This window comes from Adiantum capillus-veneris, chromosome 7, assembly GCF_014529385.1.
Source record: "Adiantum capillus-veneris isolate H3 chromosome 7, ASM1452938v2, whole genome shotgun sequence".
Lineage (NCBI taxonomy): Eukaryota > Viridiplantae > Streptophyta > Polypodiopsida > Polypodiales > Pteridaceae > Adiantum > Adiantum capillus-veneris.
Genome location: NC_140937.1, coordinates 154,202,756 through 154,227,490, shown reverse-complemented (window position 1 = coordinate 154,227,490; position 24,735 = coordinate 154,202,756). Strand labels below are relative to the sequence as shown.

At 43.1% G+C, this 24,735-nt stretch overlaps 1 protein-coding gene across 1 annotated transcript; it reads right to left on the bottom strand.

The window, feature by feature from the left end:
• Nucleotides 1-12,000: 12,000 nt before the first annotated feature.
• Nucleotides 12,001-17,993, bottom strand: LOC147454855 (uncharacterized). Its single transcript, XM_086516671.1, has 3 exons — nt 12,901-17,993; nt 12,657-12,716; nt 12,001-12,508 (listed from the first exon to the last, which is right to left on the bottom strand). Exons 1-3 carry the CDS (start codon nt 12,954-12,956, stop codon nt 12,403-12,405), a joined length of 222 nt encoding a protein of 73 aa, XP_086372797.1. The 5' UTR covers nt 12,957-17,993; the 3' UTR covers nt 12,001-12,402.
• Between the last annotated feature and the right edge of the window lie 6,742 nt (nt 17,994-24,735).

The following is a 24,735-nucleotide window of genomic DNA, read 5'->3' as shown; positions in this document are numbered from 1 at the left end:
AGCAGTATGGACAACAGCTTTGTCATTCTTTGCTGTGTAGGTGTTTATGTCCTGAGCAGTCAATCGCTTCCACACACTACATGTTGGTACTCTCTTAACATGCTCTGAAACTGGATGAACCTGTTCCGTTTGTCTGCTAATAGCATGCTGAGATGATTCAGCCTGTGAATCCGTTTTAAGTGCCTTTGTCTTCAAAAATTTCTGCATCCTCGGATTCTTAACAAGCTGCTCAAAGTTGTCCACCCTACTCATAAGCTGTGGAGTGAACAAGTCATCGTGTTCCTGCTCTTCAGATGTCATGTGTGGCTGTGGTACACCCTCTGTCCTAACAGATGCTGAAGCCTGTGCACCTGCTCTTTCCCAGCGGTGTCTGCGAGTAGAAGAAGAACTCTCCTCTGCAGGAAGCTTGCCTTTGCCTTTGTCTGCCATACTGTTCAAATAGGCTCAAAGGAAACCTGTATCCAAAGAAAGAGAGCGTACTCTTTCTTACCTGTCAAAGTATGTGTGTCCTGTTTCACCCACGACTTGCCGTGTTGGCCTCTAACGGAATAGTTGACCTTATCCCAGCAATGGAACCATGAAACCGGTCTATGGACTCATAAAGCGGTGGTTCCTTCACGAAATACCTGGACTTTAAATACACACACACTAACTTAATCCTCACTGAACACCTGATTGGCCCCGAAGTCTGGCGCCCCTTGCGGTATTTCTTTTTCATTAACAGAAGGGAAAGATTACAAAGAAGTGCGTCAAAGCACTTCACCTGTACCTGCTGAATTCTACCTGTTGTGGGAGAATTTTGCCAGCATAACTGCACAAAATCTGACCCGAATCGACCCAGAATGAACCCAATTGAAAGGGGGTGCTTCTACAGGTCTCTGCCTACTGTTTAGAGTCCAAATCAGTGAATTACAGCTCTCTGTAATTTCTGTGCAGACCTGTTTTTACCTCTGTTTTCAGCTCATAATGTCCCCTGCTCTGTCCTGCAAGTACCAGGCATTGTTCCTCTGCAATCCGGCATCCAATGGGCATCCAAACAGCCCTAAAACAGTCCAAATTCAGCACCGATTCAGTGCTGAATTGTACTTGGTGAGGACCCTCACCGGTTCCTGCTTGGGAGCAATCGTTAATTGCTCCTGTACCCGCGCAAGGAGGCTCTTGCCTCAGCTTTTTAGCATAGTTTCCACACAGTTGTACATTATGTCAGATGAAAAGCCCTCTTGTGGGGCATCACAGTCATGAATAGGGGGGAGAGAGAGGCAGTGGGGAGCAAGCTCAACCCTCTGTGCATCAATGGCAATCTAGGTTATGCATTCAATAGCTCTTAACGTGTTGCAAACCACCTCAGAGCTGCAAGTGAGAGAGAGGGAGAGTATAATCGAGCGCCCTTGGGGCTGAATTGGGCATTTTCACAGATTTATGACAAGTGGCACACATGCGGCTTCATTGCCAGTTCAAGTCTTCTTGTCTAAAAATATCCCAAACCGTGCATCAGGTGACTTATCCGCTGAGTCAAGAAATGATCCCCTCGTCATTCCGGAACTAATGATGCGAAGACAATTCGGGGTCCAAAGATAGCAGGTCCCTAAATTTTAGGAGACAGCTCCAATGCATTTCCTCGGGTCCTCTGACCATCTTTCCAATCTATGTCCACATCCAAAAATGCATAGTGACATAGATACAGTGACTTTTCCATGGTATCCACTCACAGGAGTGCACCTTCTTGTCCGGCCAAGCAAACTGTTCGGCACATTCTGTAGTGACCAGCGTCCTGATCACCTGTCTTTCTAGTTCTCAGTGCCAGTTCTAAGGCTCAGGTAAACCTTTAGTCCAAAGTCCCAAAGGCCTCTACCTTTATCAGGCCATGCAATCAGTTGAGCTTCTATCAAGAGATCCCAGGGGAAATCAACCACACATGCCTCTTGTCTGTAATTAAAATAAATTCCATAAATCTCACCCTCTTTCCCTATACAAAGTGAGGGTTACCATCACTATCGGACTGAAGAGCTGACACAAAAGGGGACACGAAGACGTGCCAACACCCCATCTAGCACACTTTACTAGAGCACACTCACTCACTAGTACGCAACGACACCATACACACAAAATGCTTCACCACCCCATGGAGAGCTCACCACATGAGAAGCACGTAGGAGAATGATGCACCACATGCACGCTAAAGGGAGTATGTACTCATATGTGAAGATCATGCACTAGGAAGTAACATGCACACTCATAAGGCACCATGACTGCACTAGGACTATGTGCATCAATGCCATGCTAGACTTAGGCATTCTTACCGCTCGCCATCGACACTACTGGTGGCTGCAATCGTCTTAGTGTTTATGTTGCTAAATTGATCCTTTAGCAATTGGCTGTTTAGCCATAGTGACTTGCAGTAACAAACGTAGTCTGGTGAGTCAGCAGAACAAGCATATAAATGAATATGGGTTCAATAAAGACAGGGTAAACTATGTTCACTAGTAGTACAAGAGACACTAGTCTCTTATATTTATTGCTTTAGCATGTCATGAATGTGTGTGTGTGCATCCAGGGAGGCCTGGGCCAGTATATCTGCATGTGGCATACCTAAAAGGTGTTGTATACTTTTGCAGGTAAGTGCTAAAAACAGCTTGTGAATAAACCCTAACCCTAACCCTAACTCTAAACCTTGACCTAACCCTAACCCTAACTCTCTAAACCCTTTTGGTAACCATGGGTAAAGTCAAACCTGAACCCACATAGTTAGAAAGCACCTGCGCTAGACCAACTCTGAAGAAAAGCAACTTGCGTATAAAATTTCAGCCAAAAAAAAAGTAATTTTTGAATCCATCGCATGAACTTTCTGGAGCTCTCCAAATAAAGCAAACAAAAGTAGAGAATTCACAGAATCATAAGAAAAGCAAGCATCAGCATCAAGTCACTCCCAAAGATAAAAAGCAATCTGGTATTAAAAAGCTTACGCTAGCATCACTAAGAGCCAGTGCATGAACTTTTCTAAGTGCAGAAGAAAGCAAAAGTAGAAAAGCAGATCATGGGAGAGTTTATAAACAGTACCAACTTATCTTTTATCTCATCTGAGTCCATAGAAGCAAAATCGTAAGTACAATAGAGAGAGAGATAAGTTCCAGTGCAAGTGCAACAGAGAGATAGAGGTCCGCGCAGAAAACAAGAGTCATACAGAACCCAACGCATGTAGCATAACTTCATCGACTTTGACAGTTTATTTTCTATCTAGACTTGCTCTTGAGTCAGGGGGAGTCATAGAGTTCACTCTGGGGTGCTCTCACTAAAGAGAGTACAAAAATCTGAAGTCAGAGGGAGTCTTGGAGTCTTAACTCTGAGGTGCTCTGACTACAGATCATAATCATTGAACTAAGGTGTGGGTATTGAGTCCCACCCTTGCTTTATGTGCTTGTATCAGAATATTACCGTGTGAATATATATACTCATTTAAGGGGGGGACTTGCCCATCTTCTAGTCCCTAGTGTTGTATCATCCTCTTGCTCTTTCAGTTGTTTGATTCTAAGTTTAGTTATTGTGTAGTACGCTTCTGTATTTGTGACAGTGGTATCAGAGCAAGCTTCCTTGGTTTTCTCAAAGCAAGGACGATTCTGACACCGAAGCAGAAGAAGAATTTTCAGCCATGGCGTCTACTTCTCACCCACCTCCAGACCAGCCAACTGCAGCAGAGATTATGGCTAAAGTTTTAGAGATGCAGATTTTGTTTACTTCACCAATATTTCAGCAGACTATGTTGGCTATGCAAACTCCAGGACAACTAGACACTCATGTTCCTTCAGCCATGCATGTACCATCAATTCAAGTTGAAGTTAATCAGGCGGCAACTGTTCTAGGAGAGAAAGTTGCTACACCCACAAAAACTAAGAAGAGGAAGTCCAGTAGACATGATTCAGATACCAAGGGATCTTTTATGTATTCACCGAAGTATTCCTCACCTACTTCACTCAGTGTCAGTTCCAGATCTCATAAGATTCATAAACGTTCAAGAGAACGCAAGAAGTCAAGGACATTCAAAGCTGGAGATAAGGACATCAAGTTTATTTCTTACACTGGAAAGATGGACATTAAGCAAGCTATGGCTTTCATATGACAGTTTGATGTGGCTTTCACAGATGGAGATTTTTCTGAGCGTTCTAAACTCAGACATGTGAGTATGTATCCAAAGGATACTGCCAGTAATTGGTGGTTAACTTTAGTGGCTGAAAATAAAAAGCCTTCGACGCATTCAAAGAACTGTTTTATCTACAGTTTATGCCTCCAGACTTTTAACATGAAATCATGAAGGATTGGGACCGAGGAAGCCAAACAGAGAACCAAAAGATTAACTCATACGTTTCTACTTTTTAGGAAGCACTTCTGGCAGCATCGCCGTTTATGCGATTTCAGAAAAAGAAAAGATTCGAAAGTTTGAAGCAGGACTTTTGCCTCATTTATCTCGTGCTATTAAAGTGTATCCTCATAGTACTTTGCAGTAAACTATTCAGTCAGCTCGCATTGCAGAGACTCTTCATGTTCCACGAGTTCCTCGTAAGATGGAACAGAATAATTATAGAGCTCGACAAGAGAAAGTTTATGACAGAAAGCGCCCTAACAACACCACTCCACATGTTGCCAAGAACACTGAAGGTAACACACAGAAGAAGAGTAAGTATTTGACAAGGGCTGAAATTGATCAGTACAAAGCTGCAGGTAAATGTTTTTCTTGTGGAGAATCGGGGCATCTGAAGGCAAATTGTCCACAGAACAAGACTCAAAAGACTTCTACAGCTCCTTCTTTGAATTCTATTCTCGATGTGCAGGCTAACACTCAGGAAAACCCGCAAGTGCGACAGTTTATGAAAGAATGGAGAATAATAAATAATCAACGAGTCTTGATTTTGTTTGATCTTGGCTCTACTGATAATTTCATGTCTTTAGACACTGCAGAGGGCCTAAGAGTCACACCAGATAGATTAGGAACTCCCATAGGATTTGGATCTGCGTTTGAGGGTTCGAAGGCCACGTCAACACCGATTCAGGGGAAGTTCAATCTCAGGATGGGAGAGTACAAGGATGAGGCTTCATTTCTCCTTGCTCCTATTAGTGCTTGTGATATTATCTTAGGTATGCCCTGGCATTATCATCTTAGCCCCATCCCAGACTACAAGAAGAAGACCATGACTTTTCAGTTTAAGGGTCAGAGTATTATTTTGACAGCAGATGCGGGTGATTGGCCTGTACCTATTGTTTCTCATGTATCTATTCAGAAGGAAATAAAGAATTTTGTTTCTGCGTATATGATTTTTGCAAATGAGTGTGAAGTCTCTATAACATTTAATCAGGTCTCTGATTCAAGTTCAGATCATGTTTCTTTTCTCAGTCAGTATGAAGATTGTTTTACAAATAAGCGTTCTGGAGTTTTACCTCCACAACGTCCAGAAGATCATACTATAGACCTTATCCCAGGCAATTCACCACCTAATAAGCCTCCTTATCGGGTGAGTGCAAGTCAGCAGACAAAGATTTTTCAGAAAGTGAATGACCTTTTGGAGAAAGGCCTTATTCGCCCCAGTTCATCTCCATATTGTTCTCTAGTTCTTTTGGTGCAGAAGAAGGATGGCTCTTTTCGTATGTGTATTGATTACTGCTCTCTGAACAAGATCACAGTAAAGCATCGTTTTCCTATTCCTAGAATTGATGACATCTTGGACAAGTTGCAAGGTGAAAGTATTTTCAGCCGGATTGATCTTAAGAGTGGCTATGATCAGATCAGGATTGTTCCTGAAGACATTCATAAGACAGCTTTCAGGACGACTTTTGGATTATATGAGTTTTTGGTTATGCCTTTTGGATTGGCTAATTCTCTTGCGACATTCAACCGTATGATGGACCGGATTTTCAGACCCAATAATCAGTTCACAGGAGTTTTCTTTGATGATATATTGGTCTTTTCTAAGACAGAAGCTGAGCATAAGGCACATTTGGATACTGTATTCAAAGAATTACGTGCTAACAGTTTGCAGATCAAGAAGAAGAAGAGTGAGTTTTTCTTATCAGAGATTAAGTATTTGGGTCATATTGTTTCACACAATCTGGTACGCATGGATCCAGATAAAGTGAAAGCTATTGTGGAATGGCCAGAACCCAAATCAGTGCATGAAGTCCGTAGCTTTCTTTGACTTCGCTCATATTATCAACGCTTTGTGCATTATTTTGCTCATATAGCTTCTCCTCTTCATGATCTTACGAAGAAGCGCATCATTTTCCGCTGGGCTATCAGACAGAAGCAAGCCTTTCAACGGCTTAAGGATATTGCAAGCTCTCAACCCGTAATGATTGTTTCAGATCTTCATTAAAAACCTTTTGAGGTTCACTGCGATGCTTCAGGTGATTGCATCGGTGCAGTGTTGAACCAAGATTATCATGTAGTAGCTTACGAGAGCAAAAGATTGAAGGACTATGAGTTACATGCTCCAGTGTATGAGAAGGAACTTATGGTAGTTGTTCATGCTTTATCAGTTTGGAAGCATTATTTGCTTGGCGCCGATTTTATTATAAAGACTGATCATTAGAGTCTTCGCTATTTTATGACGCAGCCCAAACTTTCAGAGAAACAGATGAGATGGGCAAATTTCTTATCTATGTTTCACTTTCAGATTATGCATCTGAAGGGAAAGGATAATGTTGTGGCTGATGCTTTATCCCGACGACCTCAAGTTAATGCCATCACTTCAGCATACCATCACGACTTGGCAGAGTTGCCTACTTTGTATCCTTCATATCTAGATTTTGCAGTTGTTTGATCTAAATTTCAGCAAGGCCTTACAGAATCACCATATTCAGTTAGAGATGGTTATCTTTATCATAATTAGGCTCTATGTGTTGCACTCCCTTTGAGACAGAAGGTTTTGGATGAAGCTCATGCATCTCCATATGTAGGACATCGTGGTATCTTACCAACCACAGAGCTTCTTGAGAGATATTTTTATTGGCCGACTCTCGGGGATGATACAGATACTTGTGTTAGAGAGTGCATCACTTCCCAGAAAGTGAAATATGACAGACATAAACCTTCGGGTTTATTGAATCCATTACCTATTCCTACTTCACCATGGGATAGTATTGCTATGGATTTTATTATGGATTTATCTCGTTCACAGACAGGTAATGATGCTATATGGACTATTATTGACAGATTCAGTAAGCAAGCGCTTATTCTTGTGCGAAAGACGATCAAAGCCGATCACGTGGCTAAGATCTTTCTTGCTCAGATCTTTAAGCATCATGGGATGCCGAAGACTATCATCAGTGATAGAGATCCTCGTATGACTACTCTCTTTTGGAGAGCATTATTTGAGAATCTCGGAACCAAGTTGAACTTCTTTTCATCTTATCATTCTCGGATAGATGGACAAAGTGAAATTGCAAACTCTACAGTTTTGGACTTATTGAAGTCTTATATAGCAGACAAACAGACAGAGTGGGAAAAGTATTTGCCTCTGGTAGAATTTGCTTACAACAACACCATACACTCTACAATAGGCAAGGCACCTTTTGAGACTTTTGGAGAGCATTATTTGAGAATCTCGGAACCAAGTTGAACTTCTTTTCATCTTATCATTCTCGGACAGATGGACAAAGTGAAATTGCAAACTCTATAGTTTTGGACTTATTGAAGTCTTATGTAGCAGACAAACAAACAGAGTGGGAAAAGTATTTGCCTCTGGTAGAATTTGCTTACAACAACACCATACACTCTACAACAGGCAAGGCACCTTTTGAGATCATTTATGGTAAACCTATACTACCACCCATTCTACAGACCAAAGACAAAATCTTTGCAGCAGATGAGTTTGTACGAGATATTGATACAACCTATACTCAGGTTAAGACTGCTATTCAAAGATCTCAAGATAAACAGAAGAGGGCAGCAAACAAACATCGAAGGGATATGGATTTACAGTTGGGTTAGTATGTACTTCTTAAGTTTGAGAAAGCTCGACTCAAGAAGCAAAAAGGTCAGAAAGGGAAAGTTGGAAAGTTGAAAGTTGTAAAACTTTCCAACAGATATTATGGACCCTTCAAGATTGTTGATAAGATCAATGATGTTTCTTTTTGGCTTGATCTTCCACCAACATGGAATATTCATAATGCCTTTCATATCTCTTTATTAAGACCATTTCTTGGGACACCACCAACAGAACCAGTTAGGGGAGCCCTCCCAGAAGTTGAAGAAACAAAAGAATTTCTTGTTCCAGAACAGATAGTACATCATCAGGAAAGACAACTTAAGAAGTATCTTGTAAAGTTCAAGAATTATTCCACACTTGATTCTCAGTGGAGGACAGAACAGGACATGCAAACATATCCAGACTTGTTAAGCAGTTATGTTGATGCTCTAGAGTCTACAGTTGAGCACCAATGCTTAAAAGTTAGAGGGGATGTTGCTACATTGATGTACTATGATATGAATATGAATATGGAATTTTTCAAAAAGCTCAGAGTTACCTTTGGAGCTCAGTTGTATGATATTTTGACTAAAAGGTCAACAAGCGCTCTCTTTATTGAGGGTTAGCAAGTATTCTTCCTTACTGGAAGCAGGCGCTCTCTTTGTTGAAGGTTAGCAAGTTTTGTACAACAGGCGCTCTCATTGTTGAGGGTTAGCAAGTTTTGTACAACAGGCGCTCTCATTGTTGAGGGTTAGCAAGAATTTTCTTTCATGAAAGCAGACTTTCTCTCCTTGTGAGGGTTAGTAAGCTTTGATTGTACAGTTCAGGTCAACTGTATTGAAGTCAGAGGGATGTTGCTAAATTGATCCTTTAGCAATTGACTGTTTAGCCCAACGTGACTTGCAATAATAGACGTAGTCTGGTGAGTCAGCAGAACAAGCACATAAATGAAGATGAGTTCAATAAAGACAGGGTAAACTATGTTCCCTGGTAGTACCAGAGACACTAGTCTCTTATGTTACTGCTTTAGCATGTCATGAATGTGTGTGTGTGCATCCGGGGACGCCTGGGCCAGTATATCTGCATGTGGCATACCTAAAAGGTGTTGTATACTTTTGTAGGTAAGTGCTGAAAACAGCTTGTGAAGAAACCCTAACCCTAACTCTCTAAACCCCTTTGGTAACCATGGGTGAAGTCAAACCTGAACCCACATAGTCAGAAAGCACCTGCGCTAGACCAACTCTGAAGAAAAGCAACTTGCGTATAAAAAATTAAAAAAAGCAATTTTTGAATCCATCGCATGAACTTTCTGGAGCTCTCCAAATAAAGCAAACAAAAGTAGAGAATTCACAGAATCATAAGAAAAGCAAGCATCAGCATCAAGTCACTCCCAAAGATAAAAAGCAATCTGGTATTAAAAAGCTTACGCTAGCATCACTAAGAGCCAGTGCATGAACTTTTCTAAGTGCAGAAGAAAGCAAAAGTAGAAAAGCAGATCATGGGAGAGTTTATAAATAGTACCAACTTATCTTTCATCTCATCTGAGTCCATAGAAGCAAAATCGTAAGTCTCATGTCGATTTTCCCTCCTCTCTCTTCCTCTCACTCTACAAGCAGGGTTTTTCTTATGTCTTTGTATTGGGTCTCTTCCTCTCCCTAGCTCTCTCTCTCACCTTAGAAGCATGCTTGCGAGCGGTCTCTTGCATGCCAGTCTTTTGTCGGTATCAAGTGTGCGAGGCAATCTTGCCATCTCTAGCCACTCATTGTGTCACTCGTTTTCGTCCGCACCTTTGTCTTTAGTGTGTCTTTTGCGTTTGCGTGTGATGAATTGTCTCCTGTTGCTTAGCCGATTGGTGTGACGTTCTTGTCACCCTTTGGCATCTGTAATTGCGTCCTAGCTGCATACACGCTAGGTGGTGCCCCCCCCCCCCCCCCCCTTCTTGTCGTAGATAGCTTGGCCTATCTATCTTGAGGTGATGGTGGACTCCAGTCGTGGAGGTGTAGGGGCCACCCCCATGATTTTCGACCATCATTTCATTGGTGTCTCCATTGAGGAACTTCATGTAACCTTCATGTTTGCAACTGATATACTATTGGTGAAGCATGGATGATTTGCCCTTGTGAGTTTGCTAATTGCAGCACAGAGGAAGAGAAACTTCAAGCACACCTTGATTAACTCAAAAAATAAATTGAAACCGTCTCTTTTATCAACATAGAAGAAGTGATAAGACCCTCTTTTTCCACTCAAACCGTATACATTTCTCATCGTCCTTGCAAATCTAGAAGAAAGCTTCAAGAGGTCTCATGCTCGCACTGCTGCCAACTGTCCCATTCACATGATGAGTGTGGACCCAAGTGAAGGAGGTATATCCATTTACTATAACCCTCTCACCGGCACTTTCGGCACCTACACTTCAGCAGGGTTGCCTAGTGTGCCATTCCCTCTATTTAAAGTCCCGTCAACACCTACTCCTCGGCCTACACAAAAGACAAGTCTACACAACCTAAAGAAGCTTCTTCAAGCACTAGACCCCACTCTCTCTCTAGCACGAGCAGATTCAAGGGCATCACCACTTCGTCGACCGCCACTCCCTCACCCTTCAATAAGCAGGGATCTAGCTCAAGCGGCGTGGATACTCAAGCGCCTTCCAAGTAAGTTGGCTAGCTTGGTAGTCAAGAAAATCTTCGACACTGGCTTTGCTTGGTAAGAGGGCACCACTCTCCAGATTCAAAGGAAGTTACTCTTTAACTACGCCTACGAGGACGACTTATCCGCCTGCTACATCGCTCTGAGGCTGGGTCTTGTGAAAGTGGTAAAGCTCATAACCTACATAATTTGTCCTTGTATGCTTACCCAGTGGGTTACTTAAGTCACATTCAAATTCTAAAGATAGAAGAGGGCCAGTTCAAGGTTTTTCAAGAAATTTCAAGGGGGACAACTCTACGCCTTGAGAAAAGTGACCTCCTTTTCTTGTGGTTTCACAAGAGTGGCCTAGACTACTACGACCTCTCTTTCAAATACAACTTGGAAGCACCTGTGGAGAATTTATCTTTTATCTTTCGACTCCAACGAATCAACCGTTCAGTGAGGGCCATGTCACAAAAATACGGTATCGTGTTACACAATCACTGAACTCAGAATCAAACAACTAAAAGAAAAGAGAGTCTACACTGCACTAGGGATTGGAAGATGGGCCAGTCCCCCCCCCCCCCCTTGAATGAGTATAGATTGACAGAGTAATATTCTTATACAAGCACATAAAGCAAGGGTGGGACTCAATACCCACACTTAGTCCAATAGTTCTGATCTGACACGTCAGAGCACCTTAGAGTTAGACTCCAAGACTCCCTCTGAGTTCAGATTTCTGTTCCCTCTTTAATCAGAGCACCACAGAGTAAACTCTGTGACTCCCTCCGACCTCAAGAGTTCTATTCCCTCTGTGATCAGAGCACCTCAGAGTAAACTCGGAGACTCCCTCTGACTTCAGGAGTTGTCTAGACAGAAATAAACTGCCTGACTTTGTTCTGTCTTCCTTGCTCGTTCCCTTGCACTGATTCCACTTGGTTCTGCCATGTCTTTCACTAATCTCTCTCTTGATGTGCACTCGAGACTCCTCTTTCTCTCTGAATTCCTGTGTTGATCCTTTTCCCTCAACCTGTGTTCTCTCATAGATCCTTTTTCTCTATCTCTTTGTCAACTCAAACTGATCCTTTTCTCCGATTCAACTTGCACTAATGCTTCTGTAATCTCAGATGTTTGCTCTGGTAACTCTCTTCCTCTTTCTTTCTGTTGAGCCTGCATTGATTCTTCACCCTCTAAGTACACGCGTTGACTCTTCTTCTATTTCTGATGCAATTGCGCTGATCCCTGCGTTCTTTGATCTTGAACACTTGCAATGGTCTTTCTCTTGCGATGGAACTTCAGATCTCCTAAAATCTTAGCGCTGGAATTTCAGGTCTCTACTTTTCACTTGCGTTGGTCTCTCTCTGTGTTTCTGCCTTCCTCCTGCGATGACATCTCAGTATCGTTGGAATTCCTGCGATGATGCTTTTTTTTCCCACAAACTCATGCTGGAGCTTTTATTATCTCGGATCTTTTCGCTGGAATCTCTGGTCCTCCAAAGTACTTGCACTGGTCCTTTTTAATAGGTTCAGATCTCCCAAGTGAAGTACTAGTTCTTTTTTATAAACTCCCTTCAAAGTTGTTTTCCTCCCTTGCTTTAATCTGATCAAGAAAAAGTACATGAGCTGGTGTTTTTTCCTCTCTGTGAACTTCTTGCGCAGATGGCTTATGAACTAGTCCTATGGTTGCTTTTTCTACTTTTGCTTTTTTATTCAGATAAAGTGTTGGAGTCTGTGTTGGGACCTTATCCCAGATGCTATGCCTTTTGTGTTTTTGCGCTAGTCCCTTAGCCTCTTAGTTTTCACTGATCTTCCCTTAGCAGACCAATTTAGCAACATCCCTCTGACTTCCAAGCAGTTGTCCTCAACGGTGAGTCTATTGTCAAAACACTTTTTGGTTGCTGAACAGTTCTGACATGTTCTTTTTTCTTTAACCTGCAAAAATATAAGACATACTTTAATATGCCACATTCAGACACACTGGCCCAGGCGTCCCCGGATGCATACACATACAGTCATGACATGCTAAAGCAGTAAACATAAGAGACTAGTGTCTCTAATATTTCTAGGGATCATAGTTTACCCTGTTTGATTGAACCCATCTTCATTTATGTGCTTGTTCTGCTGACTCACCAGACTATGTCTGTTACCGCAAGTCACTATGGCTAAACAGATAGTTTCTAAAGGATCAATTTAGCAACTCCCTTTGACTTCAATACAGTTAACCTGTACAGTCAGATCTTGCTAACTCTCTGTACCATGAGAGCGCGTTCTGTACCATGGTAATTCCTACTTGACTTACTGCTCAAGTATAAGCAAATCCTTACTTGACTTGCTGCTCAAGTATAAGCAAATCAACCGGAGTGGGACATGATTCCCACATCCTTCTCAGGAGTGGGGCACTATTCCCACATCCTTCTGTTCCTGGAGTGGGACACTATTCCCACATCCATTTTGAAATCACGAGGAGTCGGGCACTATTCCCACATCCTCCTTTTATTAGAGTGGGGCACTATTCCGACATCCAATCAAAAAGTCTGTATCCTTCTGGTTCTACAACATTCTCCTCGTTGTGAAAGTCTGGAGGCAAAACATTCTCTGGTACTAATCAATCTCCTTGGAGACATCGGTCTCTTCGCCAAAATACCAATTCAACTTCTATGATCTGGTTCTTCTTCATGATACCCTCTGATTTCGTAGAAGAAAAAGGGGTAAAAGTTGACTGTCATCATAATTTTGTCGTGCTTCACACGAAAACTGTTCTGGTTCCTTCTTCAAAGATGTTTCTTCCATAATCATCAATTTCTTTGCATCTCGGACTTTTTTTTTTCTTTTTGTATCTCTGCAATTTTGCCATAACCTCTACTGTGGTTGGCTGATCTGTTGCCATGGTTGAATTCTCCTCTTCTGCATCTGTGTCAGAACCGTCCTTGCTTTGAGAAAACCAAGGAAACTTGCTCTGATACCACTGTCATAAAAAAATATGGAAGCGTGCTACACAATCACTGAACTCTAAAATCAAACAACTAAAAGAAAAGAGAGTGGACACTGCACTAGGGACTGGAAGATGGGCCAGTCCCCCCCTTGAATGAGTATATATTGACAGGGTAATATTCTTATTCAAGCACATAAAGCAAGGGTGGGGCTCAATACCCACACCTTAGTCCAATAGTTCTGATCTGACACGTCAGAGCACCTTAGAGTTAGACTCCAAGACTCCCTCTGACTTCAGATTTCTGTTCCCTCTTTAATCAGAGCACCACAGAGTAAACTCTGTGACTCCCTCCGACTTCAAGAGTTCTATTCCCTCTTTGATCAGCACCTCAGAGTAAACTCTGAGACTCCCTTTGACTTCAAGAGTTGTCTAGACAGAAATAAACTGCCTGACTTTGTCCTGTCTTCCTTGCTCGTTCCCTTGCACCGATTTCACTTGGTTCTGCCATGTCTTTCACTGATCTCTCTCTTGATGTGCTCTCGTGCTGAGGTTCTTCTCTCTCTCTCTAAATTCCTGTGTTGTTGGTATTTCTCTCTGTGTCTAAGTACATGCGCTGGCTCTTCTTCTATTTCTGATGCAATTGCGCTGATCCTTGCGTTCTCTAATCTTGAACACTGGTCTTTCTCTTCAGATCTCCTAAAATCTTAGCGCTGAAATTTCACGTCTCTACTTTTCACTTGCGCTGGTCTCTCTGTGTGTTTCTGCCTTCCTCTTGCGATGACATCTCAGTATCCTTGGAATTCCTACGATGATGCTTTTCTTCCCCAAAAACTCACGCTGGAGCTTTTATTATCTCATATCTTTTTGCTGGAATCTCTGGTCCTCCAAAGTACTTGCGCTGGTCCTTTTTAATGAAGTACTCGTTCTTGTTTATAAACTCCCTTCAAAGTTGCTTTCCTCCCTTGCTTTAATCTGATCAAGAAAAAGTTCATGCGCTGGTGTTTTTTCCTCTCTCTCTCAATTTCTTGCGCAGATGGCTTATGAACTAGTCCTATGGTTGCTTTTTCTACTTGTGTTGGTGTCTGCTTTCTACTACTTTTATCAGGGCTTCTTGCGTTGACTTTACTTTTTGGTTGAACTACTTAAGACTTTCATGCGTTGGGACCTTATCCCATATGCTATGCCTTTTGTGTTCTTGCACAAGTCCCTTAGCCTCTTAGTGTGTTCACTGATCTTCCCTTAGCAAACCAATTTAGCAACAGGCCGACTCTATGCTCCATAGCAAATCCAAGTAATTCGAATCTGAATCGACCGTAAGATGCACTATCAACAATTCATTAGTGCAATGTTTGGTTTAGAGTGGCTGCGTGAAACTAACGAATCTATCAAGCCTTTCATTTTGCCCATAGTACAACACCAAGTCACCTTTGATGTATTGGTTTACGTTCTGATGTAAGGCATGTATTTTCAAAGTTAAAAAAAAGTTTTTCTTTTTATAAAGGAAACAAAGTTTGTTTCTTTTAGAAAAGGTGTGATTTCTGTGTTCATAATGACAACAAGATCCTTTCCCACTTTAGTGGCAAGAAAGGGAAGGACACTATTACTCACTTTCTAGATGACCTGGAGATAGGTTGTGTGGTCTCTAACAAAGACGATGATGCCTCACGACTTTGAATTTTTCCTCTGCTCATGAGAGTGGAAGACCAAATCATGGTTCAATTCATTGTCCCAAGCCACTAAGCAGAATTGGAACTTGCTTAGGGCTGCCTTTGTAAGGCGTTTTGGAGGAGACACAACCTCAGAGAAACTATGGCAAAGGCGTAGAGAATTGAAGTAAGGAGGTCTACTAGAGTTTGCCACCTACGAGTCTAAGTTTGTGGACTTGTGGGAGCGATGGGTTGCCTTGCTAGAGGAGGGAGTTGGAGCTCCTAACTTTCTCAAGAAGGACCAGTTCATCGAAGGCTAAGGAAAAAGAGAAGGGGAGGTTCCCAACAACATACAAGTTGGCTGTGGAAATAGCCCGCCTTAAGGACAAGAAGTTGCGAATGCAAGCAAAGAGCACCGAGTCAGAGGAATCAAGTATAGCTTGAGTAGCCTCAACGACTGCAACAACTGCTTAACAACCACAATATCTAGATGAGAGGGATGAGCAACAAGACCTATCGTCTCGCATCACTAGTCAATTGGAAAACCTTTCTGTGCATTTGGTGCAACAAGGGCATGCACCCAAGAGAGGCAAAGATCAAGTAAGAGGTCAAAGGCGACAAAATCAAGAGTACTACTGCCACAATTGTGGTGAGTATGATCATGGTATGTATTTTTGTCCGCATCCTAGAAAGCAAAATCATAATAGGGGTCTAGGTAAAACCAACTTTCACTACCAAGGGCAAGGCCATAACAACCACCACTAAGGCTAGCACAACGTGCACCACCTGTGCAAATCCGAAGACCCCACCTGTACCACCACCTCCTTAAGTACACATTCCACCTCTACCTTTGGCACCAGTCAACAACCAAGCGGTAAGTGTCATCAGTCTTGAAGGTAAGGACAAGATGAAGGTGGAAGAATGTATCAAAGGAACAACAAAAGGGAAGGCCAAGCTAGAAGAGCTGGACGCCATGGGAGTAAAGCGTGCTAGGCATGGTGAAGCCTTACAAAGAGATGAAAGGATGAAAGACTAGAGGAGAGTCTAGTAAAAGACTGACAAAGAATCGACATTGTGGATTTTTCTCTAGGTGAAAGTGCTAAATCCTATAATTTGGTTCAAGATGTCTCTGTGCTGGGCCTAAAGATCACTTGGCCCCAACTACTTCACCTTGCACCCAAGGTAAGAAGGCAGTGGACAAAGTTGATAAGCACTAGACGACCAAAGTCAAAGATAATTGGGGTTCTTTCTGGAAGAAATTTGGATGACATACTACCTGTGATGGATGTCCCCATCAAGGGACAACGCATCTCCAACATCTCCATTAATGGTGCAACACAAATATGTGTGATAAGCGAGCAAATATGTGTGATAAGCGAGCAAATGATGCATCCCCTTGGCCTAGAAGTAAGTAGGTCGGCACCATGCCGAGCCAAGATGATAAATAATGTTAAGGTTCGATGTGTTGGTATTGTGAATGCAGTTAGGGTGAAAGCTTTTGGCACTGAGGTGGATGTGGACATCTTTATCATGTCAACTAAGGGGGAGGGCTACCCAATCATTCTAGGAAGACCTTGGCTCATGCCGATGAAGGCGAAGCAATACTAAGACACAGACACTATCCAAATGAAAGATGCCAAAGGTAAGCCAATTCTTTATGACATGAAGATAGAGCGACAAAGCAACATGGATCTAGAAACCTCTGAAGATGAGTTTTCTAGGGACTCTTCAACCACTTCAGAGGAGAAGTCTGCAATGACAGAGGAAAGTGACACCAACATCGAAGTGATGAGAATCATTTTGAAAGACCCAAAGAAGATTGAGGAATCAAACACACCATCATCAAGCCAAGGAAAGCCGCCAACTATACAACCTCTAGTGGAGGAGAGTAAGCTTCATCGTATGCTTTCTAGCGAGTTGAGTGACAAAGAGCGTGAAGACTATGTTTCACGGGCATCACAGTTGTCCAACACCACATCAAGCTAAAAGAAGGTAGCAAACCTGCAGTGCAAAAAATGAGGTGACTAGGAGTAATCTAACAAGATACCCTACTCAGGGAGGTGAGGAGGCTCTTAGAAGCAGGTTTCATCTACCCTATCGAAGATTCAGAGTGGGTCGCTCTAGTGGTGGTCACACCAAAGAAGAATGGTAAGTGGAGGATATGTGTTGATTACAAACCTCTCAATGCAGCTACAAGGAGAGATCATTTCCCTCTTCCTTTCCAAGACGAAATTCTCAATGAGGTAGCAGAACATGAATGCTACACTGCGTGTGATGGCTACTCGAGATACTACCAAATCAACATCGCCGAAGAAGATCAAATAAAGACCACCTTCATCACACCATGGGGGTGTTTTGCATACAGGGTTATGCCTTTTGATCTCACTAACGTCCCAGCCACCTTTCAGAGATTTGTTACATATGTGTTTCAACCTTTCTTTGGCAAGTCAATTCGTGTATTCATTGATGATTTTTGTATCTATAGCTCACGCTCATTGCACTTGGAGAAAGTATATGGAGATCTATCTAGGTTACAATCTTTGGGTGGGAAACTCAACGTGGATAAGTGTCATATTGCAGAAAGTAAGGTTACTCTTTTGGGTCATGTTATTTCAGCCAGAGGCATTGAGGCTGATCCTAGCAAGATTCAAGGACTTATGTCTTTGCCCTCTCCTACCACAACAAAGTAGTTGGTCTGCTTTCTGTAAAAGGTGAGGTACTTGAGTAGATTCATCCATCTTCTCTCTCAGGAGGTGCACCCTCTACAATATGTTACACATAAGGAGATCTTCACTTGGAGTGAAGATAATGAGCAACAGTTCAATGAAGTAAAACAAATTTTGACCTGACTCCCCACCATTGCTCCTCCAAAGTGGGATGAGCCTATGTCAATCCTAGTGTGGACAACGACACACTTGGGGCAATGCTAATGCAACAGGACCCTCACACTTCTTTTATGGGCCCTATCTACTTCTCTAGTAGAATGATGACTATCAGATTGCAGGAATTTGACTACACTATGCAAGTAGAGAACTCCACAAGAACCAGTCTTGGAGGTATTCTCACTTATCGACACTTTGAGAAGAAGCTGAAAACCAAGTTAGCGGGTGAAGAGGTGCCGCCTATATTGGAATTCCCGATTGGAGGGAGATGACTCTCTCTACTTTCATGGAGCCTATAAACGCACCATGGACCAAGCTGCAGCAGGCTTTGTTATCTTGACACTCATGGGGAAAGATTATTCTCTAAAGGGCAAGCATTGGAAAAAATCCACTCCAACAATGAGGCTGAGTACTTCGCCTTAACCCTAGGACTTGAGTGGTGCACGCAAAATGGAATTCAACGTCTTAATGTTTTTCGCGATGCAATGCTATTGGTGAAAGAAGTGAATGGTACTTGGGCTTGCAAGAACCAGGGTCTTTTAACTCACTTGATTCATGTAAAATCTCTTTTAGGTCAATTTAGGGAAGTACAACTACACCATGTCCCTAGAGTAGAAAACCAAGAAGCTGATGCCCTTGCTAGTGCATAACTACAAACTGTTTTGGTAGGAGCAATTACACTAAAGACTCCTTTATTTCAAGGGAGTGATTGCACGGCTGACGTTATCCAATTCCTGGAAATAGGCGAGTGCCCAGGTGGTCTTTCAAAGGGCCAAAAGCAATGGTTAGTTCGCAAGGCATCGAACTATCGTCTCATCAATGATGATCTTTACTGCAAAGGTAAGGGTCAAATCATGAAGAAGGTGTCTCTCTCCATTAACATTAGGAGGATACTAGCAAGCTGTCATGAGGAGGTTTGTGGAGGGTACTTTGCACTTGACATAAGTAGTAGGAAGATTCTACAAGCTGGGTTTATTTGGCCTGTCTACAGAGGGATGTTCACCATTGGTGGAAAACATGCAAAGATTGCCAAAAGTCTGGGGATCGAATCACAAGCTCCTATCATCTCATATGGTGTATTTGAGAAATGGGGGAAGATGCCATTGGGCCTCTCCCTTATGCTCAATATAGAAAATGCTATATCATCATGGGAGTGGACTACATGACTCGATTGGCGGAAGTAGTGGCAACAACTCGCATCACTGCTAAAGAAGTGGCCAAGTTTATCTTCGAGCAAATTTGTTGCAGGTTTGGAACTCCTCTTGAGATCATTTTAGATAGGGGGCCAGAATTTCGAGGAGATCTAGTTGGAGAATTCATGGAAAAGCTAGGAATCTCCCGGCGACACTCCACGCCATACTATCCGCAATGCAACAGCCTGGTGGAAAAGATAAATGGTATGATCTGCAGGATCATTACCAAATAGGTGAACAATCGACCTAATGATTGGGATAAACATCTATTTCTGCACTTTGGGCTTATAGAACATCTTTTAGGTCATCACTTGGATTCAACCCATTTCATCTTGTTTATGGGAAAGGGGGACGGTTAAGGAGCGAGCTCAGCGAAGCGAGCTTTGGAGCGAGCTTTTTTTTTTTTCATCCCACCACCACTACCTCCCATTGCCACCCCTTAGCAACCATCACCACCCACCACCCTAGCCCACCATTGGTGGTTAGTGATGCTAACTTACTACCACCATGTGCCACCCCTACTCCTACCACCATCGCCAATTGCCGCCCCTCTCTCCAGTGGAGTAGCCAAGGACCTCCTCTCTCTCTCTCTCTCTCTCTCTCTCTCTCTCTCTCTCTCTCCTGTTGTCTTCCCTGTGTGCATGTGTCTCTCTCTTGCCCGCCACCCCTCTCTCTTTTTGTCTCCCCCTACCACCCCCTACCCCCCCCCCCCCCCTTTCTCTCTCTCTCTCTCTCTCTCTCTCTCTCTCTATGTATATATATATATGTGTGTGTGTGTGTGTGCTTTTCTATAATGTTAAAATTCTCCTCTCTTTCTCTCTGTCTCTCTAAAAAAACATAAAACATTAGCGATTTTGCTAGTGCCTTTGGTTTTTTTTTAAAAAATCAGACCCTCTCACCGCTCCCCTTCTCGCCCTTTCATGATCCCTCCAACCCATTCCCTCTCTCTCTCTCTCTCTCTCTCTCTCTCTCTCTCTCTCCAACCCACCTCTTTCCTCTCTCTGGCCCCCACCTCTTGCTCTACGTCCGCCCTCTTCGCTAGCTCTGATCCTCCCCCCCCCCCCTTCTCTCTCTCTCTCTCTATCTATCTATATATATATATATATATATATATATATATATATATATATATATATATATATATATATATATATATATATATATATATGTCCTCCTATCTTCCTCTCCCTATCCCTCTCTCTCTCTCTGCCCCCCTCCACTTGCCACCTCTCTCCCCACCCCCTATTCCTTTTCTCTCTCTTTACTCCCACCACACCCCCCCCCCTTGAGTCCCTCCAACCCTAGAGAGAAATGAATTGTATTAAGGATTTTCATAAGGTAAAAATGACATATGAGACCAAACTGATACAGTCTTGGTGGATATAATACAATGCATGGGTACAAAGGAAAATAAGAGAGAAAGAGGGGGGGGGGGGGAGAGAGAGAGAGAGAGAGAGAGAGAGAGAGAGAGAGAGAGAGAGAGAGGGAGGGGAAGGCAGGGTCCAGCGGGCGAGGGAGAGGTAGATAGATAGATTTGTTTATCGTATGACATATAGGACCAAAGTTACATGGGACATATGGGATATGACATATGGGATCAAAGTTACATGTGATGTAGTATTTGTGTCGCTGATGAGTGATTCTTGATGGTCCAAAATTGTGGTGATGCGAGTCGCAATGGAGAGCCCACACTATGGCTGGGAGAGGAAAGTGTGTAGGTCTAGGTCATGGCTGAAAATGTGAAGGAAGTAAGTTTACATGTGACCAAAAGCTGAGCACTCTAGAAGTGTGTGGTTTTCAGACTCTCGAACTTGCAGTGAAAGGGGGAGAGAGAGAGAGAGAAAGAGCGGGGGGGGGGAGGGGAGGGGAGAGACTGTGAGAGGGGGGGAGTGGAATGTGGTGTATTTTTTTTTTTAAGGGAAAGAAAGGGAGAGAGAGGAGTGCTTAGGCCCCCAAAAAAAACAAAAAAAAACCATGCAAAGCAATAGCCACCTCTCTGTTTTTTTTTGTTTTTTTTTGGGGGACCTAAGCACTCCTCTCTCTCCATTTCTTTCCCTTTAAAAAAAAAAAAAACTACACTCCACTCTCCCCTCTCACAATCCTCAACCCCCCCCCCCCGCCCAAACCTTCCTTCCCTTGCGGACCCCTCTCCCCCCTTCTCTCTCTCTCTCTCTCTCTCTCTCTCTCTCTCTTCCAATACTCTCTTGCAGCTCCATCACTGGCAATTACACGAACGGAGATTAATAAAATTATCCGTTAGGATCTTATACAGTTGAATACTAAGAGGACATGGGTAGACCCTACACAAGAATTGGGCACGAAGATGGCCGACTACAAAGAAAACTTCCTACAGCTATCTGAAGATGGATTTGTGATTCGCCCAAGCTACATGGATACCCACCTGTCTCATGGTTTGAGATGTGCTATTGGTCAGATTCGTACATACTCACACCAATTGGAAATTGAATTTGGCAGATTTAGGGGAATCCCACCTGAGAGCAGAATTTGCAAGCTATGCGGAATGGAGCCGGAGACATTACACTACATATGCCATTGCACCGTATACTATGAGATACGTGGGCGTTTCCATTGCCTATTTAAAGAAGGCTTTGGACCTCTAGATAGAGTCATGCAATACCAAACTCTCGAACTTGTAGTGAAAGGGGGGAGAGAGAGAGAGAGAGAGAGAGAGAGAGAGAGAGAGGGGGGGGGGGGGGGGGGGGGGGGGGGGGGGGGGGGGAGGGGAGAGACTGTGAGAGGGGGGGAGTGGAGTGTAGTTTTTTTTTTAAAAAAGGGAAAGAAAGTGAGAGAGAGGAGTGCTTAGGCCCCTTTTAAAAAAATAAAAAAAAACCATGCAAAGCAATAGCTACCTCGCTATTGCTTTGCATGGTTTTTTTTTATTTTTTTGGGGGCCCTAAGCACTCCTCTCTCTCCCTTTCTTTCCCTTAAAAAAAAAAAAACTACACTCCACTCTCCCCTCTCACAATCCCCAACCCCCCCCCCGGTGTGCCCAAACCTTCCCTTCCCTTGCGGACCCCTCTCCCTCCCTCCCTCTCTCTCTCTCTCTCTCTCTCTCTCTCTCTTCCAATACTCTCTTGCAGCTCCATCACTGGCAATTACACGAACGAAGAATTGGGCACGAAGATGGCCGACTACAAAGAAAACTTCCTATAGCTATCTGAAGATGGATTTGTGATTCGCCCGAGCTACATGGATACCCACTTGTCTCATGGTTGAGATGTGCTATTGGTGAGATTCGTACATCCTCACACCAACTGGAAATTGAATTTGGCAGATTTAGGGGAATCCCACCTGAGAGCAGAATTTGCAAGTTATGCGGAATGGAGCCGGAGACAGAATTACAATACATATGCCATTTCATCGTATACTATGAGATACGTGGGCATTTCCATTGCCTATTTAAAGAAGGCTTTGGACCTCTAGATAGAGTCATGCAATACCAAGATCAAAGATGCTTAGGCTTGTACCTACTGGAACTACATCGGCACAGGGATAATCTAATGAGAAGACAAGGAGCACTACAGCCTCAGAGGCAGATCACATATTTCTTCGGATCGAGAGAAGCAGGAGTGGAAGGAGAAGCAAGAGGCCAGCAGCCAGCACAAAGGAGTACCCACATTCATACCAAAGAAACCCTCATTGATAGGGTGATTGAGCTTAGGAAATCGAGACGACCACGACCGAGATGCAGAAGCACACTTCACCGGAGGAGACTACAACAAAGGATTAGAAGCATTCTAGCCAGCCACCCAGAATGCTCCTAAGAACTTTATTTAATACTTTGTATTTCGTTTTTCACATTTATTTTCACACTTTCACACTTTTGACACTTAGTACTTTGGTACTAAGGTACCCGGACATTGTAATAGATTCACCACTTTTGTATTAGTTCGGTCTCATAGGTCATTGTGGCCTTTTGAAGACGTTAATATAACATTTCATTTCTCTCTCTCTCTCTCTCTCTCTCTCTCTCCCTTCTTTCTCATTTTATTTTGTACCCAAACATTGTATTAGATCCACCAAGAATGTATCATTTTGGTCGCATGGGTCTTTTTGGCCTTTTGATGACAGTTAACATAGCATTTCATTTCATTTGTCATTAGGATTGGAGGGACTCAAAAAGCGACAATGTGACAGGAGGCAGAGAGATCGATCGATAAGGGGGGAGAGAGAGAGAGAGAGAGAGAGAGAGAGAGAGAGAGAGAGAGAGAGAGAAGGGGGCGACAAAATTCTGAGGGAGAGAGGTGAAGTGTATTGTTTTTTTTTTTTATAAAGAAAGACGGGCTCACCCTGTACAACCCCCCTCCCCCGCGCTTGCTTTCTTTCTCCCTCCCAGTCTCCTACTCTCTCTCCACCTGCCACCCCTCTTCTCTTGATCTCTCTCTCCCTCCCAATGCCCCCCCTCTCTCTTCCCCTCCCTCTATCACTCTCTCTTTCTCTCCCCCTCTCTCCCTCTTTTACAAAAAAACGGAGGCACTAGAGATACTGCTAGTGCTTTGTTTTTTTTAAATAGCTCTTTGCACCCTCTCTCTCTCTCTCTCTACCCTTGCCACCCTTTCCTCTCGTCCTAGTGTGTGTGTATGTGTGTGTGTCAGAGAGAGAGAGAGAGAGAGAGAGAGAGAGAGAGAGAGAGAGAGAGAGAGAGAGAGAGAGAGAGAGAGTCTACCCTTGCCACCCTTCCCTCTCCTCCTAGTGTGTGTGTGTGTGTGTGTGTGTGTGTGTGTGTGTGTGTGATAGAGAGAGAGAGAGAGAGATAGAGAGAGAGAGAGAGAGGGAGGGGGGGGGGGGGGGGGGGGGGGTGTAATGGAATTTGCCTATTCAATTTGAGAGTAGCGGAATTTAATGAGAGTACTTTCAAGAAATGATTTTGTGAGCATAGCGGGTAGACATAATTGAAGATAGCAACATAATTATAGCAATTAGTTAACTTGGCATGGACAATACTTTTGCAAGAGAGAGAATTTAGAGAACATGACAACAGTTGAGGACCGGATTTATGTGGAGCCGGTCCCCCCTCGAATAGGCATTTGTATTATGATTTCTCCCATAAAGAGAGACTTGTTACAATACATTCTTTGTGTTCCTTGTGACCTAGGTGAAGCAATGAAGATGGAAAGCTTCATGCATCACCATCATAGCATAACCTAAACTTGAAGAAAGCTTTAACTATACCAAGCCTCAGTCCCAAGACCTCAAACACCTTCGAAGGTGGAGAGAGCTAGCACGGAATGAGGGTAGGGAAGAGGAAGAAGAAACATTTCATACGAGAAAGAGCTAGTTCCTCACTTATCATAACTCTTGTGCTAGCATACATAATAGCATAGTAATGAAGAAGAAATATATGGCAATCTCAAGCATTGAAGCATGGCTCTTGGATGGATTTGCACTCCATAGCCAAGAGTGTTGGTGTAGGCTCTCAACCTCTACTTGCTTGGAGAAGGAGAGGGAGTTCTTGCACTTTGCATAGTACACAATGAGAGTGTTT

Coding starts and splice junctions, on each gene's coding strand:
- LOC147454855 (XM_086516671.1), bottom strand. CDS start 12,956: ATGTGGGAATCATGTCCCACTCCGGTTGATTTGCTTATACTTGAGCAG. Junction 12,717..12,900: donor ATACTTGAGCAGCAAGTCAA/GTAAGGATTTGC, acceptor TTGCGGTAACAG/ACATAGTCTGGTGAGTCAGC. Junction 12,509..12,656: donor GATGGGTTCAATCAAACAGG/GTAAACTATGAT, acceptor ATATTTTTGCAG/GTTAAAGAAAAAAGAACATG.